The sequence below is a fragment of the Myodes glareolus genome, chromosome 10 (genome assembly GCF_982192425.1).
Source record: "Myodes glareolus chromosome 10, mMyoGla1.1, whole genome shotgun sequence".
Lineage (NCBI taxonomy): Eukaryota > Metazoa > Chordata > Mammalia > Rodentia > Cricetidae > Myodes > Myodes glareolus.
This window is the reverse complement of record NC_142035.1, coordinates 29,829,549-29,847,356: the sequence shown is the minus strand read 5'-3', so window position 1 is coordinate 29,847,356 and position 17,808 is coordinate 29,829,549. Positions and strand designations below refer to the sequence as shown.

General features: G+C 43.3%; 2 protein-coding genes across 3 annotated transcripts; both read left to right on the top strand.

The window, feature by feature from the left end:
- The first annotated feature begins 888 nt into the window (after window positions 1–888).
- Window positions 889–6,729, top strand: LOC125413896 (cystatin-13). Of its 2 annotated transcripts, none has more exons than XM_087911426.1 (4): window positions 889–1,006; window positions 2,725–3,078; window positions 3,968–4,081; window positions 6,586–6,729. In XM_087911426.1, the coding sequence occupies exons 2-4, from the start codon at window positions 2,851–2,853 to the stop codon at window positions 6,667–6,669; spliced, it is 426 nt and encodes a 141-aa protein (XP_087767552.1). In that variant the 5' UTR covers window positions 889–1,006; window positions 2,725–2,850; the 3' UTR covers window positions 6,670–6,729. The 2 variants fall into 2 exon arrangements, with proteins under 2 accessions (XP_087767552.1, XP_087767553.1); XM_087911427.1 differs by lacking the exon at window positions 889–1,006 and adding an exon at window positions 1,492–1,765.
- Window positions 6,730–11,096: 4,367 nt separating this feature from the next.
- LOC125413891 (cystatin-9-like) lies at window positions 11,097–16,369 on the top strand. The gene is made up of 3 exons (XM_048455578.3): window positions 11,097–11,407; window positions 12,862–12,975; window positions 16,076–16,369. Exons 1-3 carry the CDS (start codon window positions 11,186–11,188, stop codon window positions 16,151–16,153), a joined length of 414 nt encoding a protein of 137 aa, XP_048311535.1. The 5' UTR covers window positions 11,097–11,185; the 3' UTR covers window positions 16,154–16,369.
- The last annotated feature ends 1,439 nt before the right edge of the window (window positions 16,370–17,808 follow it).

Here is a 17,808-nt window from a genome sequence, read left to right as displayed (position 1 = left end):
GCCTTCTAGTACCAAGAAAACTAGTCGGGAGGGATGAAGCTTTTAGGTTAATCAATAATAGCTCTTTGATACAGAAATTAAAAACTGTCACATAGTTGTCAAATCTTTATCAGTCGCTTCATATCCACCTGTAAGGATGGCTATCATCAAAAAGACTAGAGACAAGTTTGATGCAGCTGTCTTTGAGTCCTTTCTACTCCTATGAGAAAGCCCTCTTACATTTCTGCAAGTAATCCTAAGAAAACTTATTGGTTTACCAAGTTTGCCTTTGGGGGGGTGTTTTTACTTTTTCTGCTTTTGGTTTCCTAGCTGGAATGAATATATAGTTTTGTTCATATCTCCCTGGAATAGTGTTGCCCAACACAAGTGTTGCAAGGGGTGAGGGGGGGCCCTTTGTTTGTCCCGGCTGCCTGGCTAGCTTACACCTGAAATAATCACACAGAAACTGTATTCATTAAAACATTGCTTGACTCATTAGCTCTAGTTTCTTAATGGCTAATTCTTACATCTTAATTTAACCCATTTCTATTAATCTGTGTATCCCACGTGATTGTGGTTTACCGGAAAGATTCTAAACAGTGTCTGTCTCAGGCAGAAGATCCATGGCATCTCCCATTCTGTTCTTCTTTCCAGCATCCACTTCTGTCTTCTCTGCCTACCCAAGTTCTGCCCAATTAGGCCCAAAGCAGTTTCTTTATTTATTAGCCAATGAAAGGAACACATGAACAGAAGAACCTCCTACACCACACAAGCGCAGTGGGCCAAAGGTTGATGGGACCTGTCTGAGGTATCCTGACTAAAACGGCATCAGAGAGGCTGGCTTACCTCACAAAGGGGTGCAGGTATGACCACCTGGTAGGAGAGTGGAGTCATAGGCCAGAAGCACCTGGGACTTAACCTCCCACAGAGGCCTGACCTGGAACAGGAGCATGACCTGAGTGTGATGGTGATGGCGAACAACCTGGGGCTAGAGGCCGTTTAATCTTAGTCTTCACTGAAGACACAGGTACCTATTGTGGGGCAGAGCGGTTTCTTTAAGGCCCAATGATCAGCAACGTGGCTGAGAGCTTGGTTTAGACATGGTACAGGAAAGAGTGTCCAGGGTGGTCTTCGAGGGCCAGGAAAGTAATCCAGAGAACAGAGAACACAAAGACTCACTGAACAGTTAGCTCTGATTTGCCTGTAAAGCATCAAAAAAGAAACACAGTTGTCCACTCGAGAGAGCCTACTGCATGAGCAGATGAACATTACCTATGGACAGGATGTACGGGACCAGAATGATGCTGTCAGAGAGTGGGTGGATTAAAACCTCAGAAGTACCCCAGTTATATGTATCATGCTCAGATTCAGTGCTAGATGCATGTCTCTTAGTTCTGCCACCAAATTATTTTTTTTTATTTAAAAGATTTTTTTTTAACATACTAACCACAGTTGCCCCCTCTCCCTTCTTTCCACTTCCCCCTCCTCCCCACTCCATCCCCATCTGCTCCTCAGGATAAGGCCTCCTCCCTTGGGGAGTCAGCAAAGTCTGTCTGCCAGCATATTCTATGCACCACCTAAGTGTGGTCTTTCCACTTCTCAAGAATCCTGCAGTGTCTCTTAAGCTATTTGTTTGCTCACTGTCTCTACTGTACACGCCTTAACCAGTTTGTCCAGAGCTTAGATATTTCAACTCAATTTATCTTCTCTGGTAAGATGGGATAACCTCCAAAGCAAACGCGTATTCCAGGTTGTGACTTAACATGTGAATGTCTCCTCGATTGAGGTAGGTTAACAGGGTGGGACCAGCAGTGTTTAGACCTGGAAACCCCCATCAAGCAGCCTTAGGCATTTTCTTGGCTTTTTACTAAGCTCATTTTCCTTCTTTGTAAAGGGGCCACTCTGTATTCAGCCCCTATGGAAGATGGCAACGAGAGAGTGGCATAAGAGACACAGGGCCTGACAAGTCTCAGGCCAGCAAGAAGGTCTGAGCTCTAACTGGCTGCCCAGCCAATGGGGGAGGTTCTGCGCACACAGCCTTTAAGGCCTGTAGGGAATCTCAGGTGGGCCTTGCCACATCTGTACCTGGAAAAAGAAGAACTTTGAGAATATACTCTGGCTGAGGAAGCGCTTCTCATGCTGCCTGTGCACGGAGATCTGATTCAGACTCTGTCTTCATCAGGACCTTGAGAACAAGAAGATGGTATCACTCAGAAAAAAAAAAAACGGGTGGGGATGGAGGGAGTAGGGACAATTATTAAGGAACAGATGAGCGGCTCGATGCATAATTACATACATCAAGAAAGGCTGGTACTTGAGTACTTGGGGACTCATGTCATTTCCACCAAGCCCCCAAGCCTGCACCAATCTGGCAGCTCTCCTAAGCCTTTTCAGACATACTACAGAGGTTCCAACACACAGGCACAATTGATAAAACCATTACCCATTGGTGATTAATTCAGTCTCCATCCCTTCAAGGCCAAAGGTGAGCTGAAAGGTTCAATCTGTTTGGTACTTCTGGCAATGAACTCTGTCTCTTTTATTACCAAAGAGAGTTAACTTCTACATGGCTGAAAAGGGCTTGCTACAGAATATATATATATATTTTCTCTCATCATCACTCAGGAATAGCAGGATTCTAATGATAGAAATATGGGGTGGGGGAGTGGAAATCAAATATGCATTTCTCGTTATAGTACAGTATCATAATGATGTTAACAGAAATCCTTTCTTTTTAACCCACAGCAGTGTCAGGAGTTGAGGTGAAAGCATTATTAGACCTGCAGAGGCAGCAGGGCCTTACTGGCTACATCCACACCAGCTCTAGAAAGAAGAAAAGAATTTGGCATGTGTCTCCTTAAATGAGATACCATGGCCAGATTCTTACAGGCCCTGCTGTTCCTGGTGATCACAGTGGGCCTTGTGTCTAGGAGAGTCCAAGCCTGGGGCTCACCGAAGATTGTGAGGCCATTTGAAGACATCTCCAAAACCTATGTCTATGTGCAGCAAGCACTCTGGTATGCCATGAAAGAGTATAACAAGGCCAGCAAGGACCAGTACAATTTCAAGGTGGTGAACATCCTAAAATCTCAGGAGCAGGTAGGTGCACTGCCTGCTCCTAATTCCTTTTTCCCTCGGTCTTCTTTTGGAGACAGAGATTAGTGTCAGGGATAGCTACTACATAGGAGTGGAAACAAGGCCAAAAGATATCCCTATTGTTAGTTCTCACTGGAGAATTCTCTTTGTAAGTTCCTTGTTTCCTTCTCAGTATACTTGCTATATAAAAGTAAAACCTAGGGGCTAAGAAGAGGGGTTGGTAAAGTGAGGACCTGAATTTGATCTACAGCATTTATTTAAATGTTGGACATGACAGTGCACGGCTCTTGGGGCAGTGGGCAGAGATAAGTAGACCCCTGAATCTTTTTTGTCATCTAGCTTAGCAAAATTAATGAGCTCCTGGTTCAGCGAAAGTGATCCAAGAAGACATCAACCTGTGGCCTCTTGGTGCATGCAGGCATCCATATGCACGAATATACCTACCCACATGAATACATACATATACCATACACATACATATACTGTATACAATAGCAAAATAATGTCAGCCAGGTGGTGGTGGCACACGCTTTTCATCCCAGCAATTGGAAGGCAGAGGCAGGCAGATCACTGTGAGTTTGAGGTCAGCCTGGTCTACAAGAGCTAGTTCCAGGACAGGCTCCAAAGCTACAGAGGAAACCATGTCTTGAAGAAACCAAAAAAAAAAAAAGGTCAATAAACAAATATCAAACAATTGTGAGAGGGAAATGAAACAGATGTCAAGATAAGAATTCCCTCAAATCATCTCCAAACTTCTGCCAGGAGATGTGGAGTCAAGGAAGAGCAGGAAAGGTAGTCTAGCCCTAAGAAGCCAATGGCATATTGGCTTACCAGAGGGGTTACTTGATGCTGGTTTCTTCTACGAGATTTGACTTGTATGACTCACTGACAGATTACAGACAGTCTGGAGTACTATCTTGAAGTAAACATTGCCCGGACGATGTGTAAGAAAAGTGTTGGAGAAAATGAAAACTGCCTGCTTCAACAAAATCCTAAAATGCAAAAGGTATGTAACTGACATGCGAGAAATGGCCCCTGTCTTACCTGCGTGAAAAGAACACCGTGAGGCCAGGTCTAACACGTTTGCTAGTTTCTTGTTTAAACTCTGTTCTGTGTGAGACTGTGGTAGCCAGACTTCAGACCTGAGATGTTTCTATTATCTATCATCAACACCATCCTACTCCATTCTACGAGACATATACATGCATATATACATGCTCAAACAATCAGGAAGACACACATGTACAAGCATACATAGAGGGAGACATATATATTACACATGAAAGTAGGCTTAAAGCAAAGCCAATTCAGTATTTCATGCTATTTTGCATTCTGGATAGAGTACCTCTGAACAATCATTCTGCTCCTATGGTGTATACTGGCAGGAATATTCCAGATGGGTGGGTCACTCACTATCGTAGGTGCAGCGCCTCACAGAGGATGGCTGATAAAGCTGGAGCTACACCAGCTTCATTCCTTCTGTTTGAGGCTTCTCTGGTACAAAGTCATAGAGGGAAAAGTATTGTTTTATTAATATTAAAAATAATATTTTATCATCATCATCATCATTACCATTATCAATAATAGTAGTATAGCAATTGCAATAGCAGCAGCATCGGCAGTAGTAGTGGTAGGTGTGTGCATGCTTGTGCCTGTGCAAGTGCACGCCAGAGGTTGATGATGGCTATCTTCCTCTACTGCTGTTCATCTTACATAGTCTTTGGAGACATAGTCTTTTACTGAGGATGGAGCTTGCCATTTGGGCTAGGTGGGCTGTCTAGGAAGCCTGTGGGATCTGTCTCTATTCCTCACAGTGCTGACATTACAGATGTGTGATGTTGTCTCCAGCTTTTACATGATGCTGGAGTCTGAATTCAGGTCTTCATGCGTGTGCAGCATTCTTTACTCACTGATCTATCTCTGCAGCCCTACCTTCTTAAAGAAGAGATAAGCAGACCCTGCTATCAGGCCTGGATAGTGGCCTTCTTGGTAGATACCCTTCCCCAAGTGCCATGTACGAGGAGGAACTGAGCCAGTGAACAGGGTGGCATGATCACTTCACCGAAATCCTTGAAGCAGGGAGGGTCAGGAAAAAACCATCTTGTCTGATTCTATTAGGCCTGTTGTTGTATGGAAGCCATGGGAGGCTGTGGGGCTTCTGAATGGCTCTAGATGTCCAACATAGAATCCCATGTACTGCCTTTTGCTCTTTCGTGTTAGAGTTGAGGCGCATCACAGCTGTGCTCTAGTGTTACCAGACCTTGTGCCCAGATGAGTACACAGGGGCCAGTCTATGACAATGGGATGAATATTAATGTCTGATAAGCAGACATTTTATATCTCAATTTGTGCTGTATAAGTGAATTAGGTTGTATATGTGTACATAAATGTATTCTAAAACTTCATAAAATTATACTAGAGATAAAAATGGTAGTGTGGGTCCTTCTGGGACCCTTGATAATTTTCCACTTTCTCACTTCCAGGAGTGACTTTGGGCACCATCTAGGTCAAGATAACCTTTATAGAGATTCCTATAAATTGAAGCTTTTATTCTCTCTGCTTTTTAAATTGTTATGCATGATGCGTATTTTGATGCAATTTTTTGATCATCTTTGCTTAAGGATATTATTCACATATCATTCACTTTTAATGCCATAGAGATATTTCAACTTTATATTTTTACTCTAAGTTAATGTAAATTTTTAGAAGAGAGTGCTCCTTGCCCATCATGAGTGGGAGCTGCCCTTCTGCAAGACTCTGAGACCAGGTCACACATCTCTCTGAGGTTCTCCATGAAGGATGTTTTGCTTGGTTTTGCTTGGTGTCTGAACAGATTTCCTACTTTCTCTGAGAAGCACACAGCTCTGTGTGCTCTGGTTTCATTGATTCCATGAAGCAGGATCCACTGGGATCTAGGCACAGCAGAGGGCCTCTGTTGATCACAGGAAAATGGGTTGTAACTGGAGGCAGATTTGAAAGGTCGAACATTTCCTGTGTTCAGAATGCTTCTGTGAGGAAGTCTGACTCCTCTGTCTTTAGAACCAAAATTGACCATACATGCAGTGCAATGGGTATGCTTGACTCATTCTCTTAGTCCTCTTAAGTTAAATCCTGGGACCTGGAAACAGTAACTTGTGTCATTTCCCCTTTTTTCATACTATCTCTCTCTCTCTCTCTCTCTCTCTCTCTCTCTCTCTCTCTCTCTCTCTCTCTCTCCCTCTCCCTCTCTCTCCCTCTCTCTCGGCTTATACCTCTATGTGTGTTTATTTATATGCACGTGGTCATGTAGATCTTATTTTGGGGGATAAGTTCTCTCACTGAGCTCATTGATTGGTAGACAGCTTGACCACTGACCTCCAGGATCTGCCTGTCTCTGCTCACCTTGTGCTTGGGTTATACAGATATAAAACTATGACTGAATTTTTCACATGGGTGCTTGGGATCTAAATTCAGGTACTTTCTATGCCTTTTCCATAGCTCCCTAATTAATTTTATTCTTGTCTTTTTTAGATGGTGTTTTGCATTTTTATTGTTAGATCCAAACCATGGAAATTTGAACTTAAGATGCTGAAGAAACAATGCAAAGATATCTAATCAGCATCCAGTGTACCTTGCCACTCTCACTTTTAAATAAAGATGCTTCAAGATAAACGACCACCACAGCTGACCCACTATCTTCATTAATTGTGTGTGTGTGTGTGTGTGTGTGTGTGTGTGTGTGTGTATCTGACACTGAGAAAGAGTGATGCTATTTTCTGAGGTTTTGCAGCCTTCTCTAGGAGGTGCCTTTATCTCTGAGGAGAGACAATCTGCTTATAATAGATGGATGTTATTTCTAACCTAACTAAGTTCCAAACATAAATACTTTCCAATGTCCACAGTTGCTCCATGGGGTCCCTTCTTCACTCATTGAAATTCACACAAGTGCATGGAATTAGCAAAACACTAGCAAAGTGACTATCAGTTGCGTTACCATCTTTGAAGTCATTCATTTCCCCATTTCAGTTCCAGATCATTCCAGAGAAAGTCAGTTCCCACTTAGCTCACGCATGACAGGCTAAGGAATTCTCTAGGGAAGGCTTTATTTTCATAACCTTAAGACAGGGTTTGGGCAGATGGAGAAAAAATAGTTGGGGTCTTGTATCAGAACTCCCTTAGCCTCCAAGTTCTGTTTGGTTCTGCTTGGCTCAAGACACAATCTGGCAAAGTTCACAAAGAATTCTCCAATGATTTTCTGGTTGAGTAGTGTATTCTCTACCTATAAACAAATATGGGGAGGGTGGATTTGTTGGGGTCAACCAGAACACCAGTTACACTTCATAGAATACCTGGATTGTAGTTCATTTGCAATGATGGCTGGTCGGGACCTACAAGTCCAGGTAATCTGTTGCCTTCATCGTCTTTCTGGAGTTTAGGGAGAAGATCAAAGTGACACATGGCTCATGGAGAGCAGCAACTCCTGGAATTGTCTGTCTTCTGTGTGTGGTGGGTGAGGTTGCCACCCAGAGACCTGTTATGGGGTCAGATAGCAGGCATAATTCACCTGTGCCTCCTTTGATGAAAGGTTAAACATAATGGCACCCTTTCTGATCCCTGACTGTGTAGTGATTGGAAACAGGGTGTGGGACCCTAGGAGAGGAAGTCTTATAGAATTCACCTCCCTGCTCTGAGAGCAGGCTGTCTCTACTGCTCCTCATGGCTTCTCTGTGGTCTTGCCCCCTTCCCACTGCTGTGTACATTTTTCTATCTGGGCTTCCTATGGACAAGGTACACAGACCTTGGGATACCAGCTCTTGGAATATTTGTCAGCAAGTCTTGGCTGATCCTAGAGAAAGGTGGCGTGATGTTCCTGCTGTCTCTCCCCGAATCTGAGATCCACGTACTGATAAGATAGAGCACGGAGGGAGATTAGGGTTAATGTCCCTGTGCAGAGCCGGTCACTGGCCTTTGAAAGAGTCACTGCTGTATCATCTAGAGTTCCCTATGGGGAAGCTCAGGCAGTTGGGTTGTGGTGCTGCTCCCTTAGCTATGTTCATGGGGACTGTGGAAATGGTGCTGGAAGAGGAAAGAGCTTTGACCTTCACCGAGGGAAATTATACAGACCTGAACACAGTTCAGTGCGTTACTTGGTTCTGCACAGGGGTGACCTTGATCCCAGAAAATGGGGTCCAATACTCTTAGGTCACTTTTCATCAGATCCGTTTACTTCCCCTGATCTCTGCCATACTGTGACATCTCCATCAGGTGGGACACTGTATTTGGGTCAGCCACACTTCGTGCTTTCACTGTTGTATTTTCCATTTCAGCTCTAATTTTTGACATAATTTTTTTGCATATGTGTAGTGTGGCATATGGTGTATGCATTTGTAAGTATTGTCTTGTAAGTATACATGCATGCGTGTGTGTGCGTATGTGTAAGCCAGAGGTTGATGTGGGTTATCTTCTTCTTCTATCCCTCTCCACTTTATCTTTCGAGATAAGGTCTCTTACTGAACCCAGAGCTCAATGATTTGACAACACTTTGCTGGTCAGTGAGCTCCAGAAATCTTCTTGTTTCTGTCTCCTCAGGGCTAGGATCACAGGCATGTGTCACCAATTAGCTGTGGATACAAACTTGGATCCTTGTCCCTGCAAGGCAAGTAGCTTACCAATCGAGCCATCTCCCCAGGCTTTTAATGCCAATTCTTATAAAAAATAAATGGCCTATTTTTAAAGATGAGTCATTTTCATGGAATTTAACCAACTAATGGCACATAAGCACAGGCAAAATGTCTCATTCTGACCTTGTTCAAAAGATCATCTGGTCCGTAACCATAAGGATCAAGGAGGAGTCTTATTTCATGTCATTGGGACTAAAATATATATCCACCTCAGGGAAGTGCCCTTCAAATATCCTTTTCCATTTGCCCTAGGTGTTGTTCTAAGTCTGGGATCTATCTGTACTGTGGACTGGGGAAGAGCAGCATATAGAAAGAGTTGTGGACCTGAAAGGGGGCCGTTCCAGGTCGGGGGAACTGTTAGCAAGGGGAGATGAGTGAACCCTCTAGGCTGCAAGCTTTCCACTGATTTTAAAAGTCACTCTGAAGGCTATGAGGCTGTGCAATATATTGTTGGTTTCCACAGGCTTTGCTAGGAAAGACACATCTCACTGAAGCCCCCTGAGAACTGAAAACTATTCTCCAGGGAATGTCTCCCCTTGTCCGGTCTCCCAGGGAAAGCTGCCTCTATCGTCCCCACCCACCCTGGAAGAGTAGATTTTCATTATCTATGTCCTAGAAAAGTAGCCCTTTGCTATCTTCCCCTTCTCCACTGAGAAGAAGCCTTTTCTGTCCTAACAATGAGCCACAGAATCAGCCATTCGTGGGAAAGGAACTAAAAAGATGTGAGTCCCTGTGACTTTCTAATCAGCATTTTTTTTTCTTCAGATTCACAGAACCCAGAACGTCCTGCAGATAGCAACAGTTCCGCCTTAGTATCAGAAGAGTGGACCTCCAGATGTTTCTAACCACTCTGCTGCCAGCCAGCCTATCTGACATGCCTTTTAGACTCCATGCATGCTTGCTTATTTGTTTATTGGGTATGTGTGTGTGTGATCACACGCACTTGGGTATGCCTTTAAGGACAACTTGGGGGGGTGGGGGGAGGAGTCTGTTTGTTCTTCCACCATGTGGGTTCTGAGGATCAAACCTCAGGGATGACAGCAAGAGCTTTTACCTGCTGAGCCACCTTGCCAGTTTCCCATGCAGGTCTTGTACCTACAACGTCCAGGCAAGTGATCTTTGTTGGTCACAGGCTACATCTTTTCAGTCTGTCAACTCTCTAAAAAGTTTTTCTTCTTGCCCTAATAATTTGTTCAGATTGGCCAGATCACACACTCAGTCTAAGCTTCAGAACTTGGAGCTAATATAGGCAATAAGCCTGGAAAATTTTGCCAGTTTTGACCATTTAATTCTCTTATCAAAGAAAGAGTGTATCTTCTGAGCTGTTAGCGAAGAAAGAGTGTGGTGCCTTTTCTGAGCAAGGTAACACCTCTCTCTTCTGGGCAAAAGGAAGAGACATAAGTTAAGATGTTCCCATGTCTGCCTTCTATGGAGACCAAGATACGTGAAGGAGCTGCATCTCACAGATCCCCATAAATGCAGCTACCGTGAATAACTGAGGTACTCTGATATGTCAGAGACTACAAAGACCATATCTGAGGTCAGTTGTCTTTATTGTTCACACCTATTTCCTTGAGACAGTTCTCTCACTGAACCTCCTGTCTTTGTTTCTGCACAACCAATTGCTCTGTCAGTAGTTGGACCAAAACTATGAAGCAACAAGGAAGTGACACAGGACAGTGGTCTTCATTCTCAACCTAATCCCATAGGCCCCATGCCAGTGGCGCTCAGGCAGGCTTTGCGCATGTCCCGTGAGCCTCCAGCAGCTGCGCCTCCTCAGACTCAAAGCTTATTCTTCTCTCCTATTATTTGCATCTCAGTTGCTCCTTGACTCACTGACTTCCACTAACACACACATATGTCTTAGGGCCATGTCTTATTTAGTATTCAAATCTGGAGGGCTCTGATGACAGCTCCCCTGTCTCATTGAAGATCAGGAGCAGATGTGGCTGACCTCATCTAAGTATGCTCTTCCCCATTGGCTGATTCTCTCCAGCACATTTTATTTGGTGTCTTGTTCCTCTTTCCAGGACTGGGGGTGATTTAAAAACCAGACCAGGCCTGGTGGCACATGCATTTAATCTCGGCACTCAGAAGGCAGGGAGCAGGCAGAGCTCCAAATTCAAGGCCAGCCTGGTCTATATAGTGAGTTCCAGGACCACCAGGGTACACAGAGAAACCCTGTCTCAAAAACAAAAACAAATGCAAACAAACAAACAAAAACCACAAAAACAACCCCCCCAAAACCCAAAAAGCAAACAAAACAAAACAAAATAAAACAAAACAAAACATCTTTGTTGGAGCAAACAAGAATAGGAGAGGGTGTAAATCAGAGAGACGTCTGAGAAGGTGGAGTCTGTGCCCAAGCTGAAGAGACCAAGGGCTAGAGTTGGGCCTGATAAGCAAGCTCCTGTGGGACCGACGGGCTGAGACTGTGAAGTTCTGGCACCATGTCCTCGGCACAGGAAAGGAAAACTCTCCCTCATACTCTTCTGCTTCTCTTCCTAAGCTTCCAGTTCCTCATCACTCCTGTTTCGAAGGCCGATGAGGAAACGGCCGCCTCTGTTTATTTCCTTCCCACAGTGGAGTTTGCTGTGGAGACGTTCAACCGGAAAAGTCAGGAGGAATACGCCTACAGGGTAGAACATATCCTGAGTTCCTGGGAGGAGAAGGTAAGTGACCACATCCTTGCCTGTCCTGCCTGAATATACCTGCTACGCAGTGAGGGACAGGAGAGGGGAATCCACCTCTTTTGCAGGTTATGCATAACCTAATTCTGCCAGTTTCAATGTTTAACATACTTTTCCCACACAAATTCTTTTAAAATTAGATCATGTTCTATCCACATGCAAGCTACATATGTCATTCTTATTGGTTTGAAACATTTTAAATGTGTAAGTTTAGAGTGAAAATTTCTTTTTTAAAAGATTTTTATTATATTTATTTATTCATTCATTCATTTAATGTGTGTGTGAGTGTATGAGTGTGCGAGTGCATGTGAGTGTATGTGTGTGTGAGTGTCTGTGTGTTGGCATGCACAGAGGTCAGAGAATAAGCAGGGAACTCAGTTCTCTTCTTCCACCATGGATATTGGATATTGAGTTCAGGCTGTCAGCCTTGGGGGCAAGTGTCTTTACCTGATGAGCCATCTCACTGGTCCCAGAACAGACTTTTCTAAGCAGTTAAAACCACTCAGTAAGTAAAAGATCTACACACAAAAAGGTGGTGGTAGATGAAGTTGAAAAAATTAGTCAGACACAAAATTTAAAACAAACAAACCAAAACAGTAATTGGTAAAAATGGATAAAGTAAAAGAAAGATAATTAGAAAGAGGCTGGGGATTCATGGAGCACAGAAAAAGAGCACCGGACAGCTCCTCTTCTCAATTCCCTCCTGCTCTGGACGCCTGGCTGGCTGGCCCACTCTGCCCACCGACCACATCAGACCCTCTTTGTCATCCTATAATGCCCTTACAGAATGTGGTGAGGATAGCAATGCTCATCTCCAATGTTGCACTTCTGGCCATGTGGGGGGGGCACTCAATTCTCCTTCCCTGGCAAAAGGCCAAGGGCCTCTAGCCCTGCCCAGCGCTGAGGCCTCTGAGATCACTGCTCAACATCTAAGTGGTTTTCAGAAGCACAGACTGTAAACAGAACAACCTGCTCCTGAAACACTGCTCTGGGCTGTGTTTGTACTGCAGGAGCTTTACTTGTAGCTCAGTTGAGAAAGTATCTGGAGCTCTGAGTTAGGGCTGACTGTCCAGTAAGCACTGGGAAAGCCACCACCCTCCCAGAGCATGTCCTGTGTCCTCTGGGAGTGCAGGTGTAAGTTCAGGTGTCTGCTGAGAGTGAAGTCTGGGTTTTATGGCTGAATGTGGGTTACAGGGACTGGAGATAATGGACTCAGCCTTGACTTCTCTGCTTTCCAACAGGGTTCCACTTTGGGTTCTTAACTCTCTAATCTAGAGACTGCCTCCCTGGCTTCTGTCTCCATAGAGTTGCCACCAGGCCTTGGAAGAACTCCAAATGGAGGAGAAGCTGGATCTCTTGACACACTAAGCACAGTCACAGAGTCTCTTAAGTGGCAAGAAGGGTCTGTTCACTTTATTTTTTTTTTCTGTGTGCAGGTGGATTTTCCAGCTGTTTACTCCATGAAGCTTCAGATGCGTAGAACCATGTGCAAGAAATTTGAGGAAAGTCTCGACACTTGCCCCTTTCAGCAGAGCAACAGTCCGAATAATGTAAGGCAGGACATACACCTCCATGGTTTCTACAGCTGTGGGGGCTACAGGGACGGGCTGGGGCACTAGGAACTGGGCAGCTAGTCATAAAACATCCATGGTCACAAGTAGAAAGAAAACTGAATGGACACAAGTTTCTAGTACTTAGCCCCCTTTTCTCACTCAGATACAGTGCAGGTTCCAAACCCAGGGAATGGTGCCACCCCTAGTAGGTTAGGTCTTTCTGTAATTAATGTAATCAAGACAATCCCCTACCGACATTCTCGTAGGCCAACCTGATCTATGTCATTCCTCACTGAAATGGTTTTCCCAGATTTGTAGTAAGGATGCCACTGGTTTGTTCCCAACAGCTTAGCCCTGAAATAATCACACAGAAACTGTATTAATTAAATCACTGCTTGGCCCATTAGCTCTAGCTTCTTATTGACTAACTCTTACATATTAATTTAACCCATTTCTATTAATCTGTATTGCTTTGTGGCTGTGGCTTACCGGCTAAAGTTCCTAGTGTCTATCTCCAGTGGGCTACATGGCTTCTCTCTGACTCTACCTTCTTCCTCCCAGCATTCTGCTTAGTTTTCCCCACCTAGCTCTGTTCCCTGTGCAGGCCCAAGACAGTTTCTTTATTAACCAATGGTAATCACAGCCTACAGAGGGAAATTCCACATCACCTCCCCTTTTCTGTTTAAATAAAAAGGAAGATTTTTAACTTTAACATAATTAAATTACATATAACAAAACAGGTATCAAGCAAGAATTACAGTTACAATACTTATATCTATTTTATCTCTTATCATAACTAAGAAAAACTATAATTCCAACTATAAATTCTTCAACTACATCAAAGACTCCAGAAGGATATGATATTACCTAAGTAAACAATAAGTTCATTGTAAGCAACTTCTAAAACTCTAGAATTGACAGAGACATCTCACTACCTGGATAGTCACCCAAATTATTCTGTGCCATTGGGGCATCCATCTTCAGCCTAAAGACCCATAATATCCAGCAGACTTTTCCATGAAGCAGGAAATTTCAAAGACAGTTCTGCCTATATAGGCAGTTTGTCAGTCACTTTCTTCTGTGTCCTGCAGAATGTCTAGCAGACTTTCATGAAGCAGGAACCTTGAAGGATTGTCTCACCTTTAGGCAAGTTCAGCCTAAAGTTCTGTGGGTCCTGCTTGTCCAGTTTATCAAGTAGTCCAGGCAAGAATAGTTTCTTGCCCAAGTGACTAAACAATTCCATAAGGAGACTCTTCGATGCCCATCATTCTCTTGAAGTAATTGGGGCTGCGAGAAGCAGATGTGTCTCATTGTCATGAAATGTCCCAAGCTCTTAAAATATTTTAAATGCCATATTATATTTCATAGTCATTGAAAGGTTTAAAGAATGCCTACCCATCTGAAATACACCTCTGTACATCTAGAAAAGCAGAATAACATGACTGTAAGCTTGACTATTATAGATGATTAACTATTAATCTATATTTATTAACTATATATTAAATTTTTAAATGAGCTACACAAACACAATACCTTAATCAAAATCATAAATATACATTTAACAGAACTGACTTTAAATTTGTATCAATAAACCAAGTTCTATGCCAACGCAAATCTCTATGTCTACATCCCACTTTAGATGTAAACAAACATTTATAAATAATATTTGGGAATATGGGCATAGTTCTATCCAAACTGCTTCCTGCTGTTTATTGGGCAAAGTAATTTTTTGAGGGGCATTCAAGGTGACTTTTCAGGCAGTCTTGGTCCATCAAACCACATTAGTCTGGAATGATTCCATAGGTTATCATCCTCTGTGGAAACAAGAAGAACCTCTTTTCCAAACAACATATCCTCAGACTCAATTCTGAAGTCAAGATACCTATAAAGTATATCGCTGGTTACTTAGCTCCTTCACAGTCAAATAATTCAAAGAAAACACAATAATATACATAATCTAGACTCTCTGTGAATTTTCCATCTTTACATGGCTTACTTTTCTTCACTCCTTTTAATTTTTGACTGTCTGTACTCTGCTCTTTAAAGACATTGTTTTATTTTTAAAAAACCATTTACCTCTTTTTATAACTCTCTGTACTCTTTTTCTTCTCTCTCCCAAGCCTATGCACATTTATTCAACACTGTGACCCATTTAGAGGTCTTTTATGTCTGAATCTGTCCTATTGTGTATTTGAAATTCTTTTCTGTCTTGAAGAGCTTTTAAAATGGTAAGCAGCTTGGTTGCAGTGGCTCTGGATGCTGGCTCCCTCTCTCCACTTTCAAACTGGTGGAGGTACCATTACTGCCAACTCTGGGACTACCAGGTAGGAGCCATGCTCAGCACTCTTTAACTCTGATAATGAGCATGCAGCACATACACCCTTTTTTATCTGAATAATAACTAAATATGCCATACAGAGCATTGCACGGCCTGGAAATATTTCTCTGTGTGTGGTGGCAGGAATCTGCCATGCTCTCCTTCCTGTGCACTCCTAGCAGTCCTGATCCCACTGCTTGCCCAGGCAGGAGCGCTGAGCTACAGACATGATCTCAGCTACTTTCCCATGCAGGCATACAAGCACCCGGGCCCACAAACCCCATTCAAGTGCTCCATAGCCAGACCTCCAGAAAAAGTAAGAGTTCACCATGCCAGTAGCGCAACCCAGAGATTCAGCATTTACAAACTTCAGCTTCTTTTTTTTTTCTGCTACTGCTGAATCAGGAAAACCTCTCTTAAAGGAGCTGCAGCATGCCGCCAGTAAGCAAAGCCCATTCGGGAAACTAAATGCAGGGTGCTTTCTACCATTACTGTTAGGTATGTGAATCACACAGGGACATCTTAGATATTTGTCTACGGGTCACTGTCTGCTGCCCATGGAATGGAAGCAAGTGCCCTGGGTTACCATGGAGCTTCAGATCAAGATATAGGTCAACACTTGCAAGGGTTCACTCGGTAGTCATGCCTGAAGGCCCTATCTCCTTCTACTACCTATTGGTCTACAGAAGTGAAAGGGTGAAATAGATGCTATTTGGAGCACAAGCCACAAACTCCCTTCACCTTCTTCTTTTAATGTCTTCTCTTGTTCTTTTCCCTCAGACCTTCACCTGCCTGTTCACTGTTGGTACCTTTCCCTGGGTAACAGAATTCAAGCTCTACAAGCATGAGTGCTCATAGTTCCTCAGGTTGGAGTCATCATGGGCTGGTCCTTCTTTCACTTCTTTCTGCATTCATGGAGCAGTTATCCTTGGCAGGGCCTCCATGAGCTCATGTTGCTTGTTTTGCAACATTGTGTAGTGTCAAGACTGAGTATGTGGATAATAACCAACAAAATTTCATATGGCTCTTGTTTCATCATTTAGAATAGCTCATTAAATATTGCATTTCTGACAACTTTCCATGTGTATTTTTAGAGGAAGCGCCATGGGGTGGTGGTGGGGGACAATTTGAGTTTCTAAGATGTTCCCCTAACCTTGACATTCCTGATGGGGGAACAAAGGAGACATAAGTAAGTAAGATGCATCAGAACTGCTGACACGAAGTCAAGAAGCACAAGGGCTGTAGCCTCCCAGGATATCAAATATCCAAGAAAGGGCCCAGGCAGATCTTCTGCCACTCTTACCCTAACGTATTTGTGCAGCCTCTGATCTTCAGAATGTGGCTTTCATGATTCCCTGGTGACAAAATGGGCAAGTAGGTTTTACATTTGCTAAAGAATTGCTGATTTCTTAATTTCTTAATCAGTCAAGGAGTCCATAAAATAGTTAAGAATATAAAATTTGGAAAACTCATTTCCCAAGATTAGTAACAAGGACACTTAAATGCTAACTAAAAACCACTGGACTTTGGGCTAGAGAGAGAACAATTAAGAGCATGCACTGCTTTTACAGAGAACCTGAATTTGAATTTCAGGACCTTCTTCTGGGCTCTGTGGGCACCTGTACCCACATCTGCACATACTCCCATACGCATCATTAAAAATAAAATAAATCTTAATAATCTCTGTATGACATCACCTAGCTGGTGGGAGAGGACTTGATAGTACTCATCATACAAGCCTCAGTTTGAGCAAGTGTGGGCATGTGACCATATCCTCACAAGTGCTCAGAAATCAGGTGAGATTTCAGCACCGAGGGTAAGCACAGAAATAAAAGGAGACACGCTCACCAGGAACAACAGTTTTACATTACCCTTTTCAACTGTCCCCATCTTCAGGAAACAAACGTTCTCTCTGGTGGTGAGAAAAGGCTATAATCTGCTTTGGATGCCAACAATAGATTTGCCTTGGTGACTTCCAAGTAAAGTACAGCCATATTGCATACCAACCTCAGTACCAAGCAGGCCCACAGTCTGGGATTCTAGCCCCACTCTGAGTAAAGATTCTTTTATTGGTTATAGAGTCTAGAACAACCCAAGGAGAATCTGGCATACCATGTCAGTCAGGTTGGCCCTAGTGATAAGAACTACAAACCTTCCCCAGTTTCTAGGCTGTTTCCCATGACCTAAGCTTTATTCTGACTTCAGCAGAACAAGAATCATGGGTCCATCATGTTCCAGCAAATAGGCCTGTTCTGATAGATTCCACTGTCCAACCATGTTAGCAGGTTTGATTCCAGGATGACCCTATAGACATGGGCTAGGCCCAGTTCTTCAGACCAATATCTACACCATCACTTGCTCTACCTTGCTTGTCCCAGGCTTAGGTCCGAAGGTGCTAGAACCTTTAAGAGCTAGAACCCGGTGATGAAAGCTAGATCATGGGGATACTTACTTATAAGAGATATGTAGACAACAATCTTTTGTTTTCTTTTTGTGTCCTAATTTCCTTCTAA